Source organism: Nilaparvata lugens, chromosome 10 (assembly GCF_014356525.2).
Source record: "Nilaparvata lugens isolate BPH chromosome 10, ASM1435652v1, whole genome shotgun sequence".
NCBI lineage: Eukaryota > Metazoa > Arthropoda > Insecta > Hemiptera > Delphacidae > Nilaparvata > Nilaparvata lugens.
Window position 1 is genome coordinate 29,730,991 of NC_052513.1, and position 23,488 is coordinate 29,754,478.

The 23,488-nt window shown below is 32.9% G+C and overlaps 1 protein-coding gene across 3 annotated transcripts in view; it reads left to right on the plus strand.

Moving 5' to 3' along the window:
- The window catches only part of LOC111056368, a 52,346-nt gene that overhangs the window by 13,882 nt on the left and 14,976 nt on the right, over positions 1 to 23,488 (plus strand). For all 3 annotated transcript variants that reach the window (XM_022343741.2, XM_022343734.2, XM_022343749.2), the window contains exon 2: positions 10,140 to 10,297. In XM_022343741.2, the coding sequence (XP_022199433.2) occupies positions 10,140 to 10,297 (158 nt within the window). The remainder of the gene's footprint in view (positions 1 to 10,139; positions 10,298 to 23,488) is intronic.

The window sequence follows — 23,488 nt, forward strand, 5'->3', positions numbered from 1 at the left end:
GTTCCTCTCTTGTCAACTCTTCCCTTGTTTTTCCTCTTAAACATAATTATTATTATTAATTCTAACTCAGTAATATAAATTTATTAAAATCAAGTGAAACATCTGAAACTGTGAAATTTCCATACTCATTTCTTACAGCTTATACAACAATATTGTGTCAGTGTTTTCATAATTTGAAAATTCTTATATTGAAATGTACAGAGTACAATATCAAAAGTCTCTCTAAAATTCAAAACACAATGTAAAATAGCCATGTTGCTTCAAATTGTAGAGAATTTCAGCTTTACTCCCTTAGTTTTGCTGTTAAAATCAAGGAAGAGGTACGAGGTTTTTGAATAATAATTACATTTTGGAAAAATAATAAGATATTTTTCATGTGGTGAAGAGAGTCCAGAGAACTATTAAATCCATGTAGATCTTGCAGTAGAATTTATCACTGAATGTATTCATTGACTTGACTATAGACAGTGTTACCAAGTTTCAGAGTCTTCCTTTGAAAGAAAAAACCTATAGACTTCCAGTAAAAAACACAATGTAAAATAGCCATGTTGCTTCAAATTGTAGAGAATTTCAGCTTTACTCCCTTAGTTTTGCTGTTAAAATCAAGGGAGAGGTACGAGGTTTTTGAATAATAATTACATTTTGGAAAAATAATAAGATATTTTTCATGTGGTGAAGAGAGTCCAGAGAACTATTAAATCCATGTAGATCTTGCAGTAGAATTGATCACTGAATGTATTCATTGACTTGACTATAGACAGTGTTACCAAGTTTCAGAGTCTTCCTTTGAAAGAAAAAACCTATAGACTTCCAGTTTCAAAAAATAATAGATGAGTATGTGATGATAAATACCAGTTATGAACCCCATTTAGTGGGACAAACCCAAAAAGCATACACAAATCACCTCATTTTGTAGGCTACATACTCATGGAGCATAGAAACTTCAGAGTCCCGTTTAGAAGGTCCAACCGGAAAGAGTGTAATACACTCATATACATATTATGATGAATGTGTGTATGATGAATGTGGCATGGATTTGGTGGATTTTTATTTAAGCATAAGTATGTGAACTCTTGATGCGAAATGGGGTGATTTTGGAAAAAGTGTGTAAAGTAGTAATTCAGAATCAGAATCCTAGAAGTCGTTTTGAGTGGATGCACACTGAGGTACAAAATGGGCGCACTCTGTTTGGTAACCGCTCACCATTTAGTGTTGTGCTTGAGCACAATTCACCCTGTATGACCCCTCTTACAAACACACACACACACACACACCACACACACACACACACACACACACACACACACACACACACACACACACACACACACACACACACACACACACACACATACACACACACACAATCTGCAAACACAATGCAGGTGAACAACTTGCAACATTCTTTTTGAATGTTGCTTCTAAAATGAGGAGTTAATGGTGGACTCTTCTGTCGGGGCTACCATACCCTAGCCGAGTGAACCAGCTATTTTAAAATGTATTTCCTGATGATCTGAAAGTCGCCAAGGTTATACCGATTCACAAGACCAGTAGTAAAGATAATATGAACAACTATAGGCCCATATCCCTGCTAAGTGTAGTGTCAAAGCTATTGGAAAAATGTGTCAAGGTGCAACTGCAGAGCTATTTGGAGGAGAACAACTTGCTCTCTAATGCTCAGTTTGGCTTTAGAAGGAGTAAGAATACCTCAGATGCACTTTTTTCCATAAATAACACTTTTATGGAGGCAATCAATCGACATGAGAAAGCTCTAACAGTATTTATTGACCTGGCCAAAGCGTTCGATTCGATTGACAGGAGTATACTCTTCTCAAAACTGGAGATTATGGGGGTGAGGGACTTGGCTTTGGCCTGGTTCAAGAGTTACCTTGGTGACAGAAAACAAGTTGTCTCCATTGGTTCGAAACTAAGTGGAGTTAGTGATGTGGAATACGGTGTGGTGCAGGGCAGTACCCTGGGGCCGGTTTTGTTCCTTATCTATATAAATAATATTGATAAGCTTAATATTGAAGGAGAGCTGTTTCTATTTGCAGATGATACTGCAGTTATATTCAGGGGTGCAAGCTGGAATGAAACTTACCTAAAAGCTGAAATAGGAATGAAGAAGCTGAAGGCATGGTGTGATCAAAACATTCTTACCATGAATGTGGGAAAGACAAAATGTCTGCCTATCACACTTAGAACATCAAGTGAGCCCCCTAATGACTTATAAGAAGTCCTAATAAGAAGTCCCCTAGCTTTGGAATCAGGAAATTTTTTTGCCATCTGCAAAACTATAATATAAATGACTTGCCTTTTGTGTACCTACCTTGATTCTTGTTTATCTCCTTTCATTGCCGCTGTTCTTTGCTCAAAACTTTTTATTTTTTCCTTTCATTTTTGAATTTTTCATTTGACACATTCAATTTCAAATTACTTAGTATATGACGGTACTCGTCCCACACACAAGTCTATGACTCATATGGGACTATACCTTTATTGCTGGGTCAGAGCACTTTGATTGGGTATTGTGTAGGCTATTCATTACATGTTTATTTTTATTTATTTTTTCTAATGGAGGTTTGTATTTTTTTTTATCATGTAACTTATTTAATTTACGTTTTGCAAAATAAGACCTTCAAGACTTTGTTGATTATTGGATTCTTCTGTATGTCTATCGATTTAGTCATTCAACTATAGCTATTCATGTAGTTTAGCCTAGATCAAAAAATTTGTTCTAATCATTAATCATTGTGTGCTGAATACCTCAATAAAGAATTATTGAATTGAATTGAATAAAAGGTGCCAGATATTTGCCTTTATTTTCTACAAAAGTGGAGAAAGTTGGCATTTCTCGAAATTTGTAGCTTTTCTTACTTGACATTAGAATAACCCTTGAGATTGATTTTTTTCAAACTTCGTCCATTATAGAAATAGGGGATAATTTTATACAGTATCTACATAATTATTTCAATGACTTGTCTATAATTTAATATTTGCTTATTACCACGTACACACTAAAAATATACAAAATACACACAAATATTTTCAAATCATACCTTTTACAGTTAATTGAAAATAAAAAAATATATACACATTCTCAAAATCATCTGTTCTGAATCAGAATTCATTTACTCTGAATCAGAAGTCAATGGCAATGGTTCAATTCCTGGTATGCCAGTGTTATGATTATCACAGTCTTTAATGTGTAAATCATCATAATCATCAACATGCATATTATCATCGTCATCATCACTTGAAGAGCAGGCAAGGCTTGAACCATCATAATTTGCAGATTCCCCATTTCTTACATGAATTATGAGTTCATCAACAGCTGCTCCTGTATTGCCTTCTGCTTATATTGCTTCATCAATGACTTTTTGTGTGGAAGATTGCTTTTCTCCCTTATCTCTCAAACCACTTCCTCTAAGAGTTTTTCAACCTCATTCAATGTGAATGTTTTATTGCGATCCGCTACTTTCCCCTTCACCTGAGCCCAAATCAATTCTATTGGATTGTATTGACAATTATATGGAGGCAGGCAAATGACTTGATGATCTTTTTCAGCTGCCAATTCATCTAATTTTGTACTTTTTTGTTGGCCTGTTTTCATTAACAATTTTTAAGAGTTAATATTTTGCTGCTTTCTCCTTAAATTGAATTTTATTTTTCAAAAGCCACTCCATTATTTCTCCTTTTTTCAATGATGCTTGCATTGGTGGTTTATCTTCCTGGACTGAATGATAAGGAGCATTGTCAAGCACAATAACTGAGTGTGGCTCAATTTTATCTAACAGAAAAATGGACCACTCTTTGAAAACTTCTGCTGTCATCTCCTGATGATTGTTGCCCCTCTTTGATCAAAACACCATCAATGCATTCTCCACAAAACCTTCACTTGTTTTAGCGTGTAGAACAATATTATCCTTCCCCCTTTTCCTGTCAGCTCTTTTCAACTAAAAGATCCTTCTGCTCTTCGCAGGTGTCATGTCCATCCATGCTTTTGTCGTAACATAACCAGCATTTACCCATGTTCCATCTAAAAAAACAATAGATCCAATCTCAACTTCAGAAATCTTATGAAGAAAATTTGAGTGAAGGGTCACACTGATCTCTCCATTAAAAACTTTCTATTGTTTATTTTCTTTTACTTGAACCCATTCTATTAACAATTTTCAGAAGCATGGTTTTACTGTCTTCATAAATGTTCCTCTCTTTCAAAATTTGCAACATTTTTGAGCAAGTCAGCAAAAGTCGATTTCTATAAATTTCATAAATTACATTTCCAACTGCATTCTCAGAAAATTTGTCAAGATTCGAAACTGACTTTTTTCATACCCTTTTTTCCCTGGCATCACCTCTGTTGTCAATTTGCATACAGCTGAAACAGTTTTTCCACTTATTTGTAATGCTTGAGCAACTCTATCCTCCACTCTTTGAACTGGGATGATTGGTCCATTATTTCTCTTCTCTTGTTCAAAATAGTCTCTCAATCTCTTCACCAGCATTCTGCTTTGATTTCCTAAAGCTACACCTTGACAGCCTAAAGCAACACCTTTGCAGCACAATCATGAGGGTGATTGGACATTTTTAGGCAGTTCTGTACAACTTGTTGAAGCCTTTGTAGCACAGAGTGAAAAAAATGATATTATTTTCATTGAAAGAGAAGTCCTTCAGTGCAGGCCGAGATGACAATAGTATATTTCACACCTAGGGCCGAAAATGAGACTTTTCTGGCTCGAAATCGGTTTTCAAGTCCGAGGCCATAGGCCGAGGACTAGAAAAGATTGAGAGCTGGAAAAACATTTTTGCCCATGGTGTGAACGCTATTTTTCGCCACACAGAGAAATAAACAATATATATGAGAATAATTGTTTATTAAGCAGTTCCGAAAGCAAAAGTGGAAGGTCATAGCTCTAGCAAATCTAAGGTAATCTGAATATCAGGAAATTGTCCAAGTATTTTTATTTTTTATTCTGATTTGTTTAAAATAACCTAAAAGATTAAGTTCAATTATGTGGGAGATTGAGTTTATACTTTTTTATTCTTTCAAATGACAATAAGATGATATTCTTATAAATGTTTTAATTATTGAATAATAAACACAAATGAAGAAAAGTTTTTTGATCAGCTGTTTTAGCACACTTGAAATTTGGCCAATCTGGATGTCAACATCTATAGTGCAATCCACGTTATAATGACAGTATTTGATCAACTTTGGTTTTGCTATCCTAGTTTATCATTCGACAAAGCTGGTAGTACCTTTTCTAGGTCCACAACGATGCCAATTACGTTTTTGACAGTGTAGAAATATAATTAATTAATGCAGAGAATCGGTATCACTATTCTTCTATCTTTATCCACTGCCATTATAACGTGGACCTCACTATAGACCCTATATACAATGCTTGTTGTTGTCGACTTCGGAAGTTTAGGTTAGAAGTTCTATCCTATTCTGAAAATTGAATTTGAATAGTTTATAATAAACTAGTAGGTAATCCATGCTTCGCAAGGGTCTATTTTAAAACTGCAAAATGAAAACTTGATGTAATAAAAAATCGAAATTTGAAAATAGGCCTATAACCATCCTCGGTTTATGAAGAATCTATCTGCAAAATTTCAAATTAATCAGTTGCTTATATTTCAGATGTGATGATGCATCAAACATAATTCCCTATTCCTTACGTGTATAAGCCAGTTCTTTCCTTTATTAAGGTATAGAAAACTGAAGAATACATAATACTTGGAAACCTCACAGAATCATATTGTTTTTTCCAATACATCAATAAATTTTAGTTCGATTAGGATCCTCCTCAATTTGAATCAGGCAGCCTTTTGTTTTCCCAATTCCAAACAAAATACCTAAAATACTCGTTTCACTGGGAATTCATGTCTGATAGTACATTATAACTGAAGAATATGAATTATTACTTATTTTATTGTGATCTATTCATGTTTTTCTTATGAAATTCAATAAATTATAGGCCTACAGCATGAAGACTATGTCCAATTCATTTGTACTGGTGGCAAAATTTTACATTAAAAATAATCAGGTATTTGATAAAATCCAAGTTCAATAGTAATGAAAACAAATTCCTTCAAAAAATAATTGATAATAATACGTTTCATGGGAAAAAATTAAAAACCAAAAAAATGGGAAGCATCAGGGATTTGAACCTCCGTAAGCAAGCGTTTTACCTCTCCGCTACATAGACGTTTGTAAATGGTAGTCTTATAACCTGCTCATAAAAAGACACACTTTGGGCTATGGAACTTTATGTAGCCTATGGTAGCATAGATGAATTTGAACATTAATATTCTGAAAAATCTAGAAGGAAAATTGAAATTTGGACTCCCAGGTGCACGAGATTGATATTTTTAGAATCTATGTTCAAAATTTGGAGATCTAAATCATTCCCGTTTTTCCGGTATGCAATCCACAAGTTGACATGTTTTGATGCAAACAAATGAACAAACACAACCCTACTCTCTCTTATTATATAGAAGAAGAAGATATCTTACCTCTATTTCATTCATCCAAATAAAATGATAGTATATTATTGCAGAATACTTTATTCAATTCTAGAAGCATAAACTGATTCTGTTTAATAAACTATTTGTAAAAACGTTTAGCACCATGGATATTGCCCAAGTAGTTCCAAAACTATCCTCCAGGTTTTGTGATAAACGCAGTACTATGAGGTTTGAGGTTAGATTCTATTATACTCTGAAAATTGAATTTGAGTAGTTTATATCTTATTTGTATTTCATTCATCCAAATAAAATGATAGTATCTTATTGCAAAATACTTTATTCAATTCTAGAAGCATAAACTGATTCCATTTCATAAACTTTTTTGTAAACCCATTCATATCAAATCAGAATCAGCTGACTTCAAGGTTATTTTACAGCCCTAGGGCCGTAAAAATTTTACTGGCCTGGTCAGAAAACAATCACTTTCGGCCTCCATATGATGCACGAAAAACAGCTATTTAACATCTATTTAAATTATTATTTAGCTACTGACACCTATTTTTTCTTCCTCTTTCACTAAAAATAAAATTGTGTCAAAATCTTTGAAAATAGTTGAGATACAGATGTACCATAATTAGTAACATTAGGCAAACTTTATTTTTATCTTGATTCAATAATATTATAATCCTATACTGGGAACCACATTATAATGTCAGTAGAAAAGATAGAACAAAAACCTTGCTAATTCTCTGTGTAGTACCTGCCTTCTATGAAAGATAGTGGATTCCAGTAGCCTACAATATAATGTAGTATAAACTGTTCATTTTTGTTATGCCTATAGCGAGCTTCATGTTTTAAGGCTTGTACAGATTCTTACAAACAATCATGTGGACATATGCCTTGGCATTCATTGTGTGAATCATTTTATTATTATCAGTGTCATTTAAATCATAATGTTAGTTGTAAGTTGACATATTGGTTGGAGTTGGCTCTAAAATGATTTGGAGAAAGCAGAAGATAGGTTGTTTTGCCTGCACATGCACAGAAAAGTAAGCAAACTACAATTCAATCAACCAATGAGAGCTCTTCAAATTTGTACTGTTACAATTTACCAAGCTTCAACAGTGGGGCAGGAATTTGTTACTGGAACAAGTCTCTGGTATAGATTCTGTCAAAATTGTTCCCATGGGATGCAGAACTTTTTACAGGGTAAATTGTGAATCTGATAATTTACCACATTTCATGTACCCAGAATGTGCCCATTGTATGTCAATCTGGACATTTTCCATGATTCCACATATGCCTTGGCATTCAAAAAGCTATCTGATTTGCAGACAACACAAAGACATGGTAGATGTAAATTACTGTTCATTTTCAACTAACTCTGCTCATACACAATGATAAAACAATATCAAGTATTCTCCAAAAGATTATATTCAAGATTTATCCATAAGGAATACCAAAAGTTTGAATAAATCTCACTATAGCCTAGCTATATAAAACCTGTAAGAGCATATTGAAGATTAAAATTTTAATTACTTACTTTGATTGATATCATTAAACAAACAAAAGATAATTTGATAGCAATATAGATTGATGACAGTAAATTCAAGCTCCAATAAAATATGTGAGCTATACGTTTTTTGTAGGAACCCAGAAGAAAAGCTATTTTTACTCAAATTGTAGTTCTAGATTTGTTAATCATGATACAAATGTACTTCACACATATTTCTATTTGAATATTTGAGACTCCACATATCCTACTATTCATAATTTGTTATTGAATCACAATTTGATTTGTCATTCATTAACTTTCCAAGAAAAAAAAATAGGTTATGGTGTCTGCTATATTTACATTTTGCTTTGTCCATATTGCAGAAAAGTGTCCACACATGCAAACAAGGCTCGCTTGAGGCGCCTCTGAGCATGCCAAAATACTGACAGGGTTCTGGTTTGCCCAGATGTGCAAATGCAAGCCCATAGCCATATGCTCACCCAAGGCAAATGCTTGTGTGTACACTGTTTTAAAATGGCAGTAGGGTATTTGATAAGAATTGGGTTTGCTATCCTTGTCTATCATTCAGCAAAGCAATGTTGCCAAATCGTTTTTCAAAAATTAAGGGATAGGAACAGAATTAGGAACAGAATTAATTAGGAACAGAATAGTTTTATTCTTGATCATAAAAATTAAATATTTAATGATTAAAAAATTTATTTCCTTGACAGATATAATATAATAGATAATTTTCAACTAGAGAACCAGACTAACTAGTTAATAAATTTTAAACTGGTATCACCATTATATTGCAAACCTCATTATAGTCCACACTATCCCAAAGTCAGTGACCAAGCTGGTAAGGTTGGCCATGTTAGTCTTGCTATCCAAACTCCAATGTGATCATTTGTGGATGCTTGGCTGGCCTTTGCTCAACAAAATGATAAGTACTGGCAAATCAACCATCCATAAATTTGAGCTCGTAAATTGTATGCATTGGGCAAGAGTGTGGATGTGACTTTGAAAATTATCAAGTTCATATTTTATCTGTCAAGAAAATGTATTTTTCAATTAATCAATAATAATTATTATTTGAGTTGAAATTTTTGTTGATTTAATACATTTATTTACACATCATTATCACATTTAGTGATGCATATCTGTGGCACCTGCATTTTATCCACAATTGTGAGTGCCAGATCCATGTCATTGTACAATGTACTATTCAAGACCCATTTTCAAGTTGGCAGATCAAGTGTTGGATGGTTGTCACAGCTGGTAATCTTTGCTTTCAAACTGTGCTGCCAAGTAGAGGATTAATAGAACTTCCACATGCTACCAGGCACACTTCTGAGGGTTATTTGGTTTCTGCTCTACAAGCATGTGTGCATTACTCATCAGCCCACCCTTGTAGTACCCTTGGTGTACTCCTGCTCTAATTTATTTTATCACATTGCATCCAGTAAAATCAGTCAATCTACAGGTGCCAAATGACAGAAAAGACTATTATTTCTGCTCTTTCACAAGGTGTACAGATTTTCACATGCCTCAAACACAAGCATATCACTTTCTATCAGCTGATTATATCTGTATCTGTACAGAAACGGTAATATAAAAAGCTTGGCATCAGCTGATTAAAAGTGAATTGCTCATGTTCGAGGTGCCTTAATCTGTATGCACCTTTGGGTAAGATGTTAATAAACCATATTAAAGAAATTGTGATAGTCTTCACTCACATTTCACCATCATATGCATGTTTAACATGCATGTACCACCATTAGTGTTCAGCCTTACTCAAACAAAGAATACTCATCTAAATTACTATGAACCTAAGACTATTTTTGAAACAATCACTTTTACTACCAACCCAATGACTCAATATCCATTTCATGGAAATTGAGAAACACATGTCATTATCCAGTTCAGTCTAAGATAAAGATGTTAGGTAGCTACTGTGAATTGGTCTTGCTGCTCCAAGATCTACTCTTGCAAGCACATGTTTGAAGAGAGATTGTCTGACTACAGTTCTGGTTGGGCTTGGTGAAAGCTGTTGTCTTCATTTTTGTATTCCTGATTGAGTTTTGTGAATATTTGAATGTTTCATTCAATGTGTTTTACTAAATAACATATTATTATGTATAACTCATCAAGTAAATTTATCACTTTTTAGATGACAAAAACCCTTCTTGAACTGAAGCTGAATGAGAATGGAATTAAGACTGCCTTCAAACAACTTTCAAATACATGTACAGTTGTTTTGGAGAAATGTGATTACACAAATGAGAGAAAATCAAAACAAAATCACAATCCAGGAAACAGGAAAAGAAGGTAAACTTAACTTTTCTTCCTCATAGTAGTTATTGGAAGTAGCAAGTGTGATAAAAACTTGAACGAAATATTATTGTATCAATTATCATCTTCCAAAATATAATCAGTGTGAGCCAAAGGATAAACATTTTACACAGCTGAAATGTTGTTGTCCCATTTAAATCGCACTAAAAATAACTAGATTTGTAGCTTTTGCACCAGTGAGAACCCCTGAATGTGTAACTAATACACTAAAAAGGAACATCTCTTCAATTTAATTGTATTGTATTGCACTAGGAGGAACCTATGTCTCCTCTGACTATAAGTAGTAGAATAAAGCTGCATTTACACCAGAGTTAATAACACGAGTTATTAAAAAAAGTTATGAACTTGACTGAATCGTCAAAAATTTCTCTTGACAAAAGTAAATAACTCATGTTTCTAACCAAAAATTCCTTGATGAAATAAAAACACATAGATGTTGTCAGTTTTCTACACTTTAATTTGGTACACGACCATGGTTTCGTGACCACTTTCGTGGTCACTTTCTTGGTCACGAACCATGGTCGTGTACCAAATTAAAGTGTAGAAAACGACAACATCTTTGTGTTTTTATTTCATCATGGAACGTTTCTACAACATCGACCACAACTCAGTTGAAGTTTCAAAATTCCTTGTTATTAACAAGATCTTGTTAACAATATAATTGATATTCATATGATTTCATTCAATGAGAGTATTCATATGATATAACAGCCATAATAAGAAGCAAAAAATTGTCTTCAAAATACTTTAAATTGAAACATGTGTGATCATTAACATTATGATCTTCATCTGATCTAATGTAAATAAATTATAATGCATTTACACCAGAGTTTAAAACAAAAGTTGAAAAGTTTGTTTAAAAGTTTTAAACAAAAGTTTTTTCATCATAAGTTGATAACATTTTCTTTTGGCTGCTAGTTTTGTTATCAACGAAAGTTGATAACTTCGTCGAGTGTTTTGTCTGCAGCTAGGGAACAGCTGCAGTTGTGGGGTAGGGATGCTGGGCGAGGGGGTTGTGGGGAAGATAGTAACCTGTTATTAACAAAAGTTAATGAGATAAAAGAGGCTTTTGTTATTTAACACATTCCCTTTGATTTTTACAAACTCTCGATGGATAACATGTTAATAGTTAATAATTAACCTTGTTAATAACAAGGAATTTTCTGTTGAAAACACAAGTTATTATTAACTTTTGTTAAGAGAAATTTTTGTCGATTCAGTCAAGTTTACAACTTTTTATTTAATAACTCATGTTATCAACTCCAGTGTAAATGCAACTTAACATGATGTTATTGACTTTTGTAATTAACATCAGTTGATAACAAAAATGTTAAAAACTTGTGTTATTAACTCCGGTGTAAATGCAGCTTAAGCAGAAACATCTTTTCAATTTAATTATATAGTAGAGCCTTGCCTACCATGACCCTATTAAAATGGAAGTTCATTCAATCCTGATCAATTTTTTGAACATAATTGAAAAAATATTTCATTTCTGTAATGTTAAATCAACTTAAACAATGTAAAAATAGAAAGAAAAATAAAATCTTAGTACCCTTTTTGAAATATTTAATAAAGAAACATGTTTCAGACATTGATGCCATTTTCAAGTGATATGAAGTAAATAAATAAATACTGTTAGAAGATTCTTATTTTGATCATATGTTAGTGTATTCATATGATTTGATGAACTAAAACTATAAATTGTGGATTTAAATTTGCATGATTCTATCAAATATTTATTTATTTAATCCCTTGGAGAAGACGACTTCGGCCACCAACAATCCAGGACAATATAATGTAGCTCTTGTTCACTGGATAAATTGATTTATCTATTTCCATCAGAGGCCGAACCTTATGCCCTGAGATATATATATATATATATATATATAATTGAGAAATATACTGAAAACTACAGAAAATAATATATTTATAATCTTTGATTTATCAATTTATTATTCTATGATTTTTTGGAATAAGATATAAAGTGAGATTGCCTAAATCGACAAGCAACAGCAAGTCAATACCATAAGCTGCTAAATATTCGTGCTAAAGAGCTATAGAATAGTGTACTAGTCTGTGATATTTTATCTTGATATATTTGTTCTTATTTTGTTGTATATGTTTTGTTGCTCTATATATTTTCCATATCAATCAGAATTTTTAATATTATTCATACAATATATGTATCAAATTATTTATGGTGTACCTTTTATTCTATTCCCTAATACCACGCAGGACAAATCTCATATCTATTTATTAATTATCAGTATTAAATTATTAAGGGAGTTACCATCCAAATTTATCAGTAATGGAATAAACTGGTTTACACAACAGTATATTGCATTGTTAATTAAATTCTTTGGAAACAATACATTTCAAAGATTTCTATAAATTGTTCAAAAGCAGTAAACTGCAGGAACTCCTGAGCGAGCCTATAAAGATTTATTGAAACTGTATTCTAGAAAACCATGACCAGACTTATATATTTTAACTCTCATGCTTTACCGATTGCAGCCAAGCTGAGGCAAATCGTTATGAATAATGTCAGATAAACATGTCACATTCAACGTGGGACTGGTGATGAGAACAGAGCTCATTTAATCATTATTGACAGTAAATCAAGACTATATATTGCTGATAATAACTAAAGACAAGTCTATGCATAATGAGATTTGTCGTGAATGGATGATAGATAGTAAGAGCGTATTGGGGAAAGCAGGCAAGAAAAAACTACTTTTTGGGAATCAATAGCTTTAAACAAGAAGAAATTATTTTATAAAATTTTTATTATTACTGTTGAAACTGTATTTTAGAGAGAGCTATATTATTTTATGGGCCTAAACTGCTGAAATTTGTCTAGTCATTAAATAATACCTGGCTTGTAATATCCATGTCACACTAAATACTTTGTTAGCCAAAATTTTCACTTTTTTACAAACTTTTGACACTTTATCCTTTTTAAAATGAGTCTCTTTTCGTCCGCGCAAAGTGAGGTAGCAGACACACTGCCGACGGCAGTAGTAGTGGTGGTCAACGCTGAGGGGGGCACGATGGAGTCCACTGCCCAGATATCTCCAATCACCGCCAAGAATCCTGGGAACAGTAATAAATCATTGAATAAGAATCAATAAGGAGGATTATAGTAGAGGGGATGATCAAGTCATTTCCTAACAGTTTAGAAAAAACAATGGCAATAGTAATGAAGGACTTAAAGGCGGAAATGAAGAAAATGCAGGAATCATTGAAGGATACGTCAGTAAGGATGGGTAAGGAAACTGTGGACACAATACCAGCGGTAGAACGTAAGTTGGACGCTATTGATAGCAAGGTAGAAAATTATAGGGAGGAATTGAAGGTTATGATAGATTTGCAAAATGAAAATCAGGAAATAATTACAACCGACTTAGCAGCAAAAATAGATACAGTCACTTGTGAGTTAAATGGAAGAATAGATAACCTAACAGTACAAAACACTTTGCAAATTCAAAAAATAGCAACAAACATTAAAGCTGATTGTCAAAAAGAAATTCAAGAGCAAGTAGTAATTAAAACACAGGACATAAACTCGACAGTAAATAGGAACAATAGTCAACTTATTTCCATAAATAAACAACAGAATAGTAAATCTACACAAATAGCTCACCTAAATTCTGATATCAATCAAAACAAAGTACTACTTAATTCGTTGGAGACAGCTGTTGGAGAACAGCAATTATTTTTATCTAAATTAAATGCCAAAGTAGTAGATAATGAAACGGAAGCTACTAGTCATTGGAAACAGGCCCAAGAGAAGTTAGTACAACTCAAGAGTCAAGTACATCAATTTCTGTATGTGAATGTAGAGCCTATCCCCATAGCAACATTCAATTTACTGCACAGTTTCAATGAATTAGGCCGTTTTGACAATACAGACCACTATCTTCAACCTAAAGAATTTATAGATCAGATAAAATTGGTACAATCCCTAACACACACCTCTTGGAATATGTGGCGTCTTCGATTATCCAGCTTGTTAAGCGGTGAACCTCTGATGTTTCTCCAGATCCATAATCACGAATTCAGGACGTTGGACAAATTCAGTGCAGCTTTCCTGGAACAATATTGGAGTAAAAATAGACAAATGGATACACTAGCCAATATCATTGCTTGTGAATATAATCCTAGGACACACGACACATACATCAATTTTGTTACTACAATTAAATTGAAAAATGCTCAGTTAGATGAGCCAATAAGTGATTCTGCTTTAGCAAATATAATCGTAAAAAAGCTACCCTTCCGAGTCAGAACAGCATTGGCTACACATTCAATAACTGGTTGCAAACATCTGATAGATCAGTTATACAATATACAATCTATGATGGCAATATCAAATCACCGGACAGATCAATCATATACACAAAATCAACATAATTCAAAGATTAATCAGTACACCAGCCAAGCTTATGAACTGGTACCATATGATCGCTTCCGACCTACTCCTCAATTTGAACGCCGCAATGATCAGAAACAAAATAATAACTGGAATAATAGAAGTTTTCAAAATCGCCAAACAAACCATTATCCACAGCAAGTAAATCGAAAGAATTCTTATGATGACCATGACTGTTTGAACATTAATACTGGATATACTCATAATAAGTACAATAGAAGCTATAACCCGCCACTACCACAAGTAAGCACAAATCACACCACCAAACATGCAACTATAATAAACCCACAACAAGAGCATACTGATCATAGAGGCAATATATCACCTAACATAGAGAAGACTACATCTAAACAATTATGTCTACATGATACTCCCAATATAACACATACAAGCTCAGAAAAAATAGATAAAGAAAATAAAGATACATCAGCATCATATACTACTTTTAGAAACGACTTACCGGAAATACTATTGGAAGAACAGAAACCAACACCAAAAACCGCCGCCCACCATGCAATTAAAACACACCGCAAAAAACAACCCATATTAAGTATCCTGTTCCCCACCAAAGATCCCTCACCGCCGGAGAACACCAACAGCCACCAGGATCATGCAATTAAGGAGTTGGTGAATACAGAACAGATTGAAAATATATCAGATCCGTGCACAGGACCTACACACCCGCATCAATGGATCCCACTGAGGCATACCAATGACACCAAGAGGGAGTACCAAGAGGATGGCATCCAGGACCGAAGGACCACCCACCGCAAGGCCTGGAGACAGAAGCACCCGAGGAGGACACCGGATGACTGACATCAGGATAGGGAGGACGGACTACAGGACCAGAGGAGCATGCATCGCAAGGCCCGGAGACGGAAGCTAGAAAATTATGACGTCAAAAAAGTGGAAATCTGTAAACTAGTCAGCTGGCCAAAGCCAACTAGATCCAGTATGTAGCTCTCATATATATGTTTATGAAAAGTATTGTAACCAAAAAGCTATTAATATATGTTGTTAATGTATTTATTAATGTTATATATATTTATTTATATGTTTTTTAATATTATTATCATTGTTAATACCATGTTGTTACTGAGAAACCTCAATTGAAACGAGTACCATAGAAGCCTAAATCAAATATATAGCAAAAAGAAGAATTGTACCTGATTTATAGAACATTGTTTATATTTGGAGACCAAGAAATTGTAATGAAGTATGAGCCCCAAAAATTGTTACCCGAAAGTATTCTTGAAAGAAATTTATTGTATGGGAATCAGATGTTTATTGTATAGAAATAAGTTGGTACCACTGCAAGCGGAAGATTTGAAAGTATTGTATTATGCTCATAGTGAGAAGAAATATATTTAAGATGTTGTATTTGTGATATTTTTGTGTTGATAAGGAGGAATTTTGTTATTGTTTTGATGGAGATTTAAGGGGGGCATAAGCAGATAAGGTCTGTGAATTATTATGATATTTGAAAGTGTTTTGGTGGATATTTATAGGTTATGTTGATATGTTGAAGGGAGAATTTGTATTAAAAACACTTTTGATTCTCAAAATATTTTGAATTCAAATTCGGGGGCGCATGTAACATATTAAAATATGATGGGCAAGCAAAATCCCTATTTGGAAGAATTTTATAGGTCTGAAGTGAAATAGCTAGTCTAGTATTGCCAAATGTGATAACGATTATTAAAAGATTAGATAATATCAGGTATCACAGCTAAAATTAGAACAGCCAAACAGAAATAGAAAGTTATTTGCTATTTATATTATATTATATAAAGTATTGGAAAATTTGAGGTTAGGCTTAAAATACCTACTGATGGCGACCTAATAAATGATCAAGTCGCATAACGTGAAAATCTAGCCAGACACCTTGGCAGAAATTTATTGTAAACAAATGATATGCAACTAGAGGACTTTAAAAAAGCACATGGCTAATTGTTGTAGAGGGAGAAACAACTTACAAACCTTATAAAAATATACTATATGTAATAAATGTACTTAAACCACCAAATAAAAATAAATTAGAGTATTAAGGAAGTAGGAGGTTCCTAGGCGCATGTATACCGTAGTGAATTTGCATGAACCAATCAAATTGTAGTAATTGATGGGCGGCAATAGAGAGCTGATTCAAATGTATTTATAAATATTTCTATAAATGATAAGATTTTGTAAATTTTTACTATTCAGTTTATGTATTGGATATGGCCTGAGGAAATATAAAATATCATATATATGATATAGGTAATAATTTAGTAGATTGGCATGGACTATTTGAAACTTTAAATGGCGTAGTAACGGATTATTTAAATTTATGTAAATTTGCAAGTCGGAAATGGAAATTGTAGAAATAAAAGTAGAACCTGCCCACTTGCCTGCGAGGCACCACTATGGAAGGACACTAAAATTTGTAGAGCACAAGACCCTTTATTACATTGTATTTTTTAGAGACTTGAAGTTTAAATCCATGTATTAATTTTTTCATAAGACTTTGTGATGCTGCATTAAAGCGAAAGTCATTTAAATATTTATTTAATCCCTTGGAGTAGACGACTTTGGTCACCAACAATCCAGGACTACCAGGAAATTCGGATCGCCACCAACAGCTTATAAAAATTCAGCATGTGAGTGATAAATAGTCGAAATATATAAAGTTAGGGCACCCTCAGTGCTTCGAGTGAAACAAATATAAAAGCTATCATGTCGGAAAGGTCATAAATATTAAAAATTAATACAAAACTTGCGAAAGTCTTAAGAAAGTATAAGAAATATTTTATTAAATAAGAATAAGTCAATTTACATATCCAAAGGTACACAAATTAAAGGAATATTAAATTTTAATCTTGTAATACAAACGCTCACTCAATCATTGATTCTATTTAATAATTTGTAATGATATATTGTAGCTCTTGTTCACTGGATAAATTGATTCATCTATTTCCATCAGAGGCCGAACCTTATGCCCTGAGATATATATATATATATATATATTATTAAGAAATATACTGAAAACTACAGAAAATAATATATTTATAATCTTTGATTTATCAATTTATTATTCTATGATTTTTGGAATAAGATATAAAGTGAGATTGCCTGAATCGACAAGCAACAACAAGTTGATACCTAAGCTGCATAAAAATGGATGCATATTATCAATGAATTAAAAAAGCACGTGGTAATATTTCGTGCTAAGAGCTATAGAATAGTGTACTAGTCTGTGATATTTTATCTTTATATATTTGTTCTTATTTTGTTGTATATGTTTTGTTGCTCTATATATTTTCCATATCTATCCGAATTTTTAATATTATTCGTACAATATATGTATCAAATTATTTATGGTGTACCTTTTATTCTATTCCCTAATACCATGCAGGACAAATCTCATATCTATTTATTAATTATCAGTATTAAATTATTAAGGGAGTTACCATCCAAATTTATCAGTAATGGAATAAGCTGGTTTACACCTTAGTATATCGCATTGTTAATTAAATTCTTTGGAAACAATACATTCCAAAGATTTCTATAAATTGTTCAAAAGCAGTAAACTGCAGGAATTCCTGAGCAAGCCTATAAAGATTTATCGAAATTGTATTCTAGAAAACCACGACCAGACTTAACTCTCATGCTTTACTGATTGCAGCCAAGCCGAGGCAAATCGTTATTCATTAAAAAATAATGTCAGAGTGTCTAATTGGATTAAGTTTAATTTTATCTCTGTTTAATTTTGCTGCTTTATAAATATGAAATTCTTCTTTAACATTCAGTTTACCACTTTTATTACCATAATTTAGTATTTTCATATTGGAATTTATATCTGTAAAATTTTGGCCTGAATCTATCAAGTGTTCAGCAAAAGCCGACTTTTGTATATAATTTTCAGATTTTAGTGCTTGGATATGTTCTCTAAACCTGATATGAAAATTTCTACCTGTTTGTCTGATATAGAATTTGTCACAATCACTACATTTAAGTTCATAGATTCCAGATTTTTTAAACTCATCTTGCTGTACATTTAAACTGTACACATACAGATTGTATAATTCCTAGAGACTCAAATCATCCTTGGCAACAAAAAATCTCAACTTTCAATTCAATGATATACAGGCTAATAAATATTCCCATGTCAAAAGATAATTAAAAAAAAGAGAAGAAAATAATAAAGTTATGGCAATAACAAATGGATATAATACCAAAACTATTGATAGAATGTTTTACAAACGAAAAGAAAAAGTAATAAAGAATAGAACTCAAAATAATCAAGGAAATGTAGGAAATAAAGAATATATTTGTGTTCCATATAACACAATATTTAATAAAGCTATAAGAAAAACCTTTACAAAAAATAAATTCATTTTAGGCTATAGGACAACAAAAAATACATTCGAACTGATAAAAAAGAAATCAAATTTAAATGTACTGCAAGATAAGTTTAAAAAATCTGGAATCTATGAACTTATATGTAGTGATTGCAACAATTTCTATATTGGACAAACAGGTAGAAATTTCCATATCAGGTTTATAGAACATATCCAAGCACTAAAATCTGAAAATCTTGTGTGGCACACTTACACAACTTTCCTTGCCATTATGAAAATTGATCACCTGATGCTAGTGTTCACGTGCATCTCAAGTCCACTAATTCTAAGATCTGAGCCAGCTGGTGACAGGACAATAGCATTGAAGACACACGAAGTCTGCTATCTCTTCATAGTGAATGATTTAATAGAATCAACATTAGCCAACAGTTTACAATTGAATAATCACATTTTCTCGAATTTTGAGCTTATTTTCAATCTTAGGTGAAAATGCTACTGAGCGTTAATTGTAGAGATTTTCATGCTCAATCTTTTCCACTTAATTTTTTTTTTGTTTGAATTATATCTGAAGCCTGATAATTGGGAATTGAAAATCAAACTTTGCATTGATGGGGCAGAGCTCCTAAAATTTTTACAGATATGGGACTTGTGACAGTTGATAGAGCTTATCAATGACTATTTTAGGTATAAATTTGATCAAAATCGTTGGAGCTGTTTTTGAGAAAATCGCAAAAAAACCCTGTTTTTGATTTGTTTTGCATTTGATCAAAATTGTTTGTGTTGGATCCTCATAGTGTAAGGACCTTGAGTTCCAAATTTCAAGTCATTCTGTTAATTGGGAGATGAGATATTGTGTACACAGACGCACATACACTCATACACACACACACACACACACACACACACACCACACACACACACACACACACACACACACACACACACACGCACAGACCCAATACCCAAAACACACTTTTTTGTCTCAGGGGACCTTGAAACATATAGAAATTGGGAAATAATTGCCTTAATTTTTTTTGGAAAGCAATACTCTCCTTACCCATGGTAATAGGGCAAGGAAAGTAAAAATTATACACAAAAGTTGGCATTTTCTGAACACTTGATAGATTCAGGCCATAATTTTACAGATATAAATTCCAATATGAAAATACTAAATTATGGTAATAAAAGTGGTAAACTGAATGTTAAAAGAAGAATTTCATATTTATAAAGCAGCAAAATTAAACAGAGATAAAATAATAAACTTAATCCAAATAGACACCGATAACCCCATTTTTGATAGAATCATGCGAATTTAAAACCACAATTCATAGTTTTAGTTCATCAAATCATATTGGGGTGTTTCAGTGATCAAACTGTACTGGACAGTTGGGCCAAAACTTCTGTTAGATAAGACATCGGTTTCCTTTTATATAAATCATGGGTAGCCCTGTATAAATTTATCCTAACATAACTAATTCTAATATGAGAAGGGAAAATATAATAACTTGAAAGCATTTTGGCTAACTGAGAAATATGTAATAGGCAATACTTCAAACATATTACAGAGCTCGAACATGACAAACACTAAAATCTTATAATACTAATAATAAAGAAACACCATACCAAAAATCCAGAATTATTGTTAATGCATGAAAAATCATACCATGTGCTTGGGAGGTTAGGTTGAAAGACATCTTATAAATTAGGAATTACAGAAAAATTACCAAGAGAAAAACAAGAACTCATAGCATATTTTGCTTTCACTGAGTTTACATCTACTACAAAATTAATATAAGTTTCAAGAAGTTGGCAGAAATAAAACTTTAAAATAAATTTATCAAAGAACATTGCAACGAGCACATTTCAAGAGACCAGCCCATGGCAGAAGAAAAAGCAAGTCCCAAAACGGAAAACGGATATGCAAAACAATCAGTTTTGCATTGCCAACTGCACCAAATAAAACACATATTTAAGAGTTTAATTAATTTAGGTTAGTTCTAAGCCATTGCTGTATATAATTTTAAGATTTGATGATAAATTTATATTTATCAAATGTATTTTAATAATTTATTAAACCAAAATGGATCTTTTCCAAATAATTAATGAATGGATATCGAATATTGATGTTTGAAGAAAAGATCGATGTTCGATATTTTGTGTTCGATTAAAATCGATCTACATTAACAGCGCACAATTTGAAATTCTAAAAGTGTCAAAGTATTGTAATATTACAATATGAATACACTAACATATGATGAAAATAAGAATCTTCTAACCGTATTTATTTATTCACTTCATATCACTTGAAAATGGCATCAATGTCTGAAACATGTTGTGATTAAATATTTCAAAAAGGGTACTAAGATTTTATTTTTCTTTCTATTTCTATAAAAGTAGCCCTATACAGAAAAGAGATGAAAAAACAATGTATTATCTCTTGTATTAGTTATTGTACATATAGTTACAGTGCATTAAGAACTATAGGTATTATACTGTAACTTGAGATACAGTATAATTAAGCACCTATTATAGTGTAAACAATAGCTTGATGGAGTAATTAAATATCTTGGTTTCACCATGCTCCATTAAATATATCTTGACTATGATTTCTGTTTACTATTGACTCTTGACTATCTTGACTAAAGTCAAGTTTTGATCACTGCTTTTGGAAGAAACTTGGGACTCCATTCACATGCATGATATTACTGAAGATGCATTGACTTTGTGAAAACTTTGAGTCAAAAGTTTGTGACTATAATAAGCATGTGAAAGAATTTAAGAAAGCTTACATCATTTTTACATAGAAAGAAGAAAATCAAGGCATTGATATCATTGGGAATAATAACATCAAAAAGGGTATGAGATAAAAATCACAATGTAGAAATAATACATCAAATTTGCAACTATTCTCAGAACATCCTTCACACCCACCTGTCTCCACTGAAATGATTGATTGTCCTGAGGGAACACTCTTTCACTGTGCCATTCAGTGGGACCCATGACATCATTCACAAGATTATCAACTGAGCTCAAAAAAAAACTAATTAAAATCCTGAGCTTTTGTAAAATCAGTGGAGGGGAGAGAGGACCGAGGCCTTCTTCCATTAATCAAGTCCCAAGCAGCCTTACAGGGATTTGCAGAATCAGCCACAAACAATCCAAGTGCCTCCTGTTTGGCATTTCTCAACTTCTGTCTGTAATGCCTTCTTGTCTCAGCCGAAATAGGATGAAAATGAGGTCTATACTTACAGATGTCACTTACCAACATATACTACATGAGCTGAGCCAATTCTGCAGTGTATCAATTCCCAAGTTTCAGTTTGACTTGATCATTTTTAGAGTTGGACACCACTTTACTTCCAACTGGAAAAAACAAGTTGCAGGAATCCATTAAAGAAAAAAAGAGAATGCATCATTGGCTGGAAGTTGCAGTATTTCATTCTGCCAACCTCCAATCTGTGATTCCAAGAATTTGATAGAATATAGCTAACAATCAATGAAGAATCTAAAACTTACATTCCTCACATTACTGTGACTGTTATTTTTGTTTGAAATACTCTCAGTCTCAGGATTACATGATTGTGGTCAAAGATCTGATCCCTGCTAACATTAATATCATAATCCCAGCAATCAATGTGTGTAAGAAAGAAATCCAGGCAAGCACAGCCTCTTGTTGGCTCTATTACACTAGGAAAGAGATTGAAACTATGCAACAGGTTGAGAAACTCATGAGTATTACTGGTCTGTTGGATGAGATCCATGTTGTGATCTGTGCCTATCAGAATAGATAGATTAAGTGTGCCCAGGTAGCCCAGAAACTGCTCAAGCCAGTCAATAAATCTTCTGAAACTTCAACTTGGGGATCGGTACATGGACACAACAATCAAAGACAGTTCAGGGATCATAACGCCAGCAAAATCACCCTCCATCTCTTCACAGAAATCGCTCAAATCTAACACAGAACTGTCAAAAGTCCTTTTCACATGAACAGCAACTCCTCCGAAACTAGTTCTGCGACAAAAGAAAGAAGCCAGATTAAGACAACTGAGGCTACTGTAAAATTGCAATATTCTGGTTCAGTAAGCCAGTGCTCACAAACACAATTGGTATTTCCTGATTGAAAGAAGAATCAATACCATTAGTCATATGTTCAACAGGTTAGTGTGGATTTAGAGACTGATTGTTGAAGCTCCAACAAGCAACAAGTTAGTAGATTATCTCTGTCATTGACAGCATTTAAATGTTATATGATGGGTATGTTGGTGACCTCTCAGCGGCCTTGTTAGAGCCTTCCCTCTCACAGAGCTCCCGGCGGGGTGTCTCTGAAATAACATCAACGCAATTCATCTCAGGAATCTTTGTTACTTTTCACATATATTTATTCATGCCTGCATTTTT